At 36.0% G+C, this 6180-nt stretch overlaps 1 protein-coding gene across 1 annotated transcript in view; it reads left to right on the top strand.

Moving 5' to 3' along the window:
- The first annotated feature begins 737 nt into the window (after window positions 1–737).
- LOC141392073 (DNA polymerase subunit gamma-1, mitochondrial-like) overlaps window positions 738–6180 on the top strand; it is a 29733-nt gene continuing 24290 nt past the window's right edge. Inside the window, 1 exon segment of the mRNA XM_073965030.1 lies at window positions 738–2283. Within this exon segment, the coding sequence (XP_073821131.1) occupies window positions 738–2283 (1546 nt within the window).

The following is a 6180-nucleotide window of genomic DNA, read 5'->3' as shown; positions in this document are numbered from 1 at the left end:
TCTGGTAGATATATTGGGATGTTTAAGGTATGAACCACATTGGTCACTTTCTTGAAGGGTTGTCGTGCGTTTTTTGCAACTATCAGGCTATGATTTCTACTCACAGCTTGACGACACCATAAGCTCACTTCCAGGTGGTGACATTAAAATTCTAATGGGTGATTTTAATGCCAAAGTTGGCAATATAAATGCCGGTATAGAGTGTGTAATGGGAACACATGCGTTATGCAGTCCAAAAAACGATAATGGAGACCGACTCGTAGACTTTTGCGCACGGCACAGTCTTTTTATTGGTGGCACCAAATTCATCCACAAATATACATGGCAATCCCCCGACGGAAGGACAAGAAAGCAAATTGACCATATTATAGTAAGCAAACTATTTGTGGGATCTTTAAAGGATGTAAAGACCAGGCGTGGCGCAGACATCGATAGCGACCATCAACTCTTAGTAGGTGTCTTTCGTCTTCGACTAGCTGCTATTAAAAAGACAAAAAAGGGTTAGAAATACAATATAAACCGCCTACAAAATCAGAGTACTGTCGAAGCATACAACACGGCACTAAATATTCAATTAAACAACAGAGCCCGAAGTGATGACTCATGGCAAAAGATAGTTGATGCGTGCAACCGCATTGCACAGACCGTTCTTGGTCGTGCTGTAAACAGAAGAAAGCCGTGGATAACTGACGTAACATGGGCCGAAATAAAAAAAACGGAAGAAGCAAAAACATCGCATGGAAACAGTCAAGACTAGTGAGGAAAAGAACGTTGCCAAGCTGGAATACAGAATAACAGCAAACAATGTTAAAAAACTTGCGCGCATAGAAATGTACTACAACAACATAGCAGACGAAGCTGAACATGCGTCGAATGTTGGGAACATGCGGCAAGTTTACGCAGCAATTAATAAACTAAGTGGCAACAACATAAGAAGTACTGCATCGATTAGAGACAAAAATGGAACTGAACTCACAACACCAGTCGAACAACTTAATCGATGGCGTGAATTTTTTTCAGAAAATTCCACAACCTCACAGAACTATCAGCCACTCCAAACTACATCAAGGCGAAACCAAAGACGGGACATTCCAACACACCCTCCAACTCGAGATGAAATAAAATCGGCCCTTACATCTCTAAGAAATGGTAAATCCAGTGGTCCTGATAACATACCAGCTGAATTGCTTAAATATGGTGCCCCATCGTTAGCCGATGCTCTTACGCCTATTATACGTACTGCATGGACAACATCAAGTATGCAAGACGCTTGGAAAGAAGGAGTAATAATTACAATTCCCAAAAAAGGTGACTTGAAGGAATGTAAGAATTGGCGAGGCATAACATTACTTAACTCTGTTGCGAAACTTATGGCTTCCCTACTGCTAAACAGAATACGCCCAGCTGTAGAGTCAATACTGCGATGCGAACAAGCAGGGCCCGTACGAAAGGGCAGGTCTTGCGCCGACCATATCAATACTCTTCGCATTATCATCGAGCAATCGAAGGAATACAACTCCAATCTCTACCTATTATTTGTCGACTTTGAAAGAGCTTTCGACACCATATCACGAGATGCACTGTGGGATATCCTCTCGATAAATGGTATACCGGAAAAAATAATACACCTCATCCGGGAACTCTACAGGAATTCGTCGTGCCGTGTGCGTTTCAATACAGCAGAAAGTCCACCCTTCATGACTACAGCCGGAGTGAAACAAGGGTGCATTCTCTCACCAACCTTATTCCTGCTAATGCTAGATTATGTCATGAACAAGACAAACAGCGAAGCCCCATGTGGTATACAGTGGAACCTTAACAATCGCCTCAATGATATTGACTATGCAGATGATATCTGTCTCATGGCCCATCGCTTTGAAGACATCCAAACAATACTGAACAGGCTTATAATCAACGCATCAAGTATAGGTCTAAAAATAAACATCAAAAAGACAAAACTAATGCGAATTGGCACTAATGTTACAACACCTTTAACAGTGAACGGCATTACCATCGAAAACGTTGATACTTTCTGTTACCTCGGTAGCGTAATATCAGCACATGGAAGTTCTGATGACGACATCTTGGCCCGTATAAACAAGGCTCGGGCAGCATTTCAAGCCCTACACAAAACATGGCGTACTAACAACATTAGTCGCAAAACGAAATTACGTATCTTCGACAGCAGCGTGAAATCAGTGCTGCTTTATGGCTCATCAACATGGGGCACCACACAAGCGAATCTGAAAAAGCTTCAAACTTTTATAAATCGCTGCCTCAGACGTATTCTTCATATACATTGGCCCAATGTAATAACAACAAATGAGCTGCTCACCATGACGAATAATATCCCAGTAGATATAGAAATAAAGAAAAGAAAATGGACTTGGATTAGGCACATTCTAAGACGTCCCAATGATGATATTACGAAGAAGGCACTGCAGTGGAATCCACAGGGTTACCGAAGACCAGGGCGGCCCCGAACGACATGGATTAGATGTGTTAAAAGAGAACACGAAGCCCTCAACAAAACATGGAACCAGGTCAAATGTTTAGCTAACGACAGAAGAAGATGGAAAGAATTTGTTACCGCCCTATGTTCAAAATGAACTTTGTTTTGAGATGTTTTCATATCATTTTGTATCACATTTCTTTATCAAATAAAAAAAGGACATATGGTAAAATTCAAATTTCCTTTACAATTCCATCGAGAAAAAAATTAAAAAAATGTTGACAAGCACATTCACGATTTTTGTTACATGGGTTAAGAAAAAAATCGTGGTTTCAAATATGTTCGCGTTCACAAAATTGGATGCTGCGCCCAAAAGTTATGGGGGGCTTTATTCCCTTATAAAGAAAAAATATTTAAAAATTCCCTTTGTGTTGCAATACCAAAATTTATATATAAATCGGTAACAACATTTAATATCTATCCGTAGACGCCTAAATATTAGCTAAAATTATTTTCATTTTCGCGGAAAATCAAAAAATAATGAAGGAATCTTGGAGTAAATTTTATTTATTCTTTCTCAGAGTCCATAAAAATCTCTAAAAAATAAATTAAAAATACGTACAGAATCTTGACAATGTCCAGAAAAATGTGAGACCAAAATTTTATTGATTAGGATTTTAAATTGCATATTGCAGCTACAACAAAAGACAAAAGTTTATTGTTGGAACATTATTTCAAGAATATATTTTTTGGTTTAATACGAAAAATTTGAGAAAATTTTTTGGAGTTATTCTACTATTTCGCTAAATTTCCTAACAAAACCTGAATTATTTTGCTAAAACCTCTTCAAGGAAAATAGTTTATCATCGTGAAAGTATATTTGCATAGTGTGATAAGCAATAGAATTAGGAAATAAAGAGTGATATTGATATTACAATCAAAGAAAAAACATAAAAGTTAAAAACCGTATAACGCGCGAAATAGTTAAAATCAGTTGAGGCGCATGTGCTTTTCGCATAGAGCGAGTGCATCTCTGTCAATATGTTTGCATTTTTCCATGTTTCATTTAACCGCAAAAGTGTGCCATCAGTTGCATCTTACTACACCAAAATGCTTCATGTGGGTAAAAATAACGCGATGTTCATATGATTATAAGGCGCATCCGATTTCAGTGACCGCCTGTTAAAAATACGTCAATAAGACAAATTTTATACAGATTCGTCAAGAACCGCGGATGTGCTACCTGATTCTATTTTTGGTTAAATACGAATAAAACTCCCGAATCTCTGAAATTCATGACATCCTTTTTTGACAAATATTATAATCGTGCATAAAGGATTCCATTTATGTAAAAAAATTTAAGGGCAATCGCGGTTAAGTATGCGGATTAGTCAAAATAAAATTTTGCTTATTTTCCTATTTTCAGGGTATCTATATCAGCGGTTTTAGTGGATGGATTCGATCGCGGTAGGGCTCATTGAATCCGGCGCGGAAACAAACTAAAATCACGCGGGGTTCAAGGGTACCTGAGTCATAGTTGTAAATTTTGAAGCCAAAATACAGGTTTTTAAAGAAAAATTACGCACCAAAAATTCGACTTTGGACTCCTATTACTAGGGAGCTGTGGGGAGCACACTCATGAGATATACATCAAACGACGTGGAATCACGGGTTCTACAATCCAATAAATAGATTAGGTCATTATCTGGTTGCGCCCTCCAATTATAAGAAAAATTCAAAAAACCCCGATTTCAAAACTTCAAAATGTCAGCATCGATTTAAGAGGGATGCACTGTATATATCGAGAAGTCACACATTAGCATCATGTTGCCCAAGGGGTATTCTTCAATCCTTTCTTTGAGCTCAGGTCTGAATTTTCCCTCGTTTGACCAGAAATCAAGAAAAAACACAAAAAAAGCTTGCTAACTTCAACACATTTTTACCCATTTTTTTATATTACCACCAACGCAGCTTCCACGACAATTATTTGTTATGGTCCATATTATAAGATCGTGGCTAAAACACTTCAGTTCATGTAAACATATTCATATTTTATAAAATATATTAACAGTTCGCGACTTATTAAATGGTGAACCTCAACTTCAACGATTGTAAAACATTTTTGAATATTACCATATATATATCAGGCTATTTTGTCAGGAAGTATGGGCTTGCCCCTGATGAAACTTGTACCGTTGTATGGGGGACAGTAAAAACAAGTTGTTGCAACAGAAATCAAAGCGATTCGAAAGCAGGTCTTAAACTGAACTCTTCCGAAATTTTGTGTGAGAGGTTATACCCTCGTTAACCTTACGGCTGAGTGTATAAAAAAGAAATCTTTATATGGGGATTATTGAGTGAAATCTTTAGGAATTTATCATAAACATCGTAAAAACGGAGCTATTTTTCGATTTTGATAATGAATTAGCAATTATTGTACTAGCCGGACAATAATCTAACTAAACTGATGATCAAATAACTACAGCTCGGGAATTATATGCCACATAATCTACCAAATATTAAAAAGTGCTATTTTCTTCAGAAGATGATTATTTAAATACGAAAGAGGTTTTTAATTTGAAATATGCAATGGTTAAACCTATTGCGGACACAAAAAAGCTTCCCACTAATGCTGGCACAGTAATGGTTAAATCAATCTCAAATCGCAAAATGAATAACTTTTTAAGATTTTTAAGATAAATTCCTAAATAAAACAACAAAACAAATGTTAATAAAATGCAAAGTATTATTTGTTTGGCAAAATAACATATTTTGCCCAGTGGTATATCGGAAAAACTTTATTGACAAATTTTAAAAAATTAAGAAAAAAAGTAGTAATTATTCGAATCCCACTACCAAATGGGACATAGGAATTAATCGTAGTTTCATACAAAAAAGGAAACAAGAAAATCGAAGAATACAATCATTAATAAAAATTGATTTCAAAATATTAAATCGCGAAAATTACATTCAAGCCCTCTTTGCAAACTATAACTCCCGAAAGGGAGTAACCGATTGTGTCCAAACTATGTACGTCGTAAATATAGACTATATCGGACCAATGTTTTGAGTACCTTCGAGACAACATTTCAAAATTGTTTTCTCAAGTGCATGAAGTTTTTTGTTGGATCGGCATGAAGTTTTTTGCAATAAGTTGTGTTCGTGGCCCCCTTTCATGACGGTACATTTTTTTCGGAGGTAAGTCCGTACCCTAACGGCGGCATTAACTAAAATAACTGATTAACACTAAAAGCTCTGAATTTTTTGTTATCTCAACTCAGATGCAGATACAACTAATGTTCTTATGTTCATGATAATCGCTTTCTTTAAGATTATAAAAAAAACTCAAAAAATCATAACTTTGCAAAAACAAATTTGGAAATATTGAAAAAAAATTAATTGCTAACACAGTCAGAAAGAAAACAGTTAGATGAAATGCTTAATTTGGATATTTTTAAATTAAATTCATAAATAGAAGAACAGAAAAGACGTCACTATCACAACGGAAAGTGATCATAATGCTGATCGGATAAATGTCATAATATTAGCTAGGGAGAAAAAGGAGAATACAAGAAAATTCTAATAAATTGTGGAAATAACTACAAATAAAACAATAAAGTGTAGAATAAACAAGTAAGAAAGTATCAGTCAGCTGTGCTGACGGAGATATACCCTCAGTCACTGACCAAACCAAACACAATAGTTATGCCGTATATAAAATATATATG

This window comes from Musca autumnalis, unplaced genomic scaffold, assembly GCF_047663935.1.
Source record: "Musca autumnalis isolate F117 unplaced genomic scaffold, ASM4766393v1 scaffold_2, whole genome shotgun sequence".
Taxonomy (NCBI): Eukaryota; Metazoa; Arthropoda; class Insecta; order Diptera; family Muscidae; genus Musca; species Musca autumnalis.
Note: the sequence above shows the minus strand (reverse complement) of the source record. Positions and strands in the feature narration are given on the sequence as shown.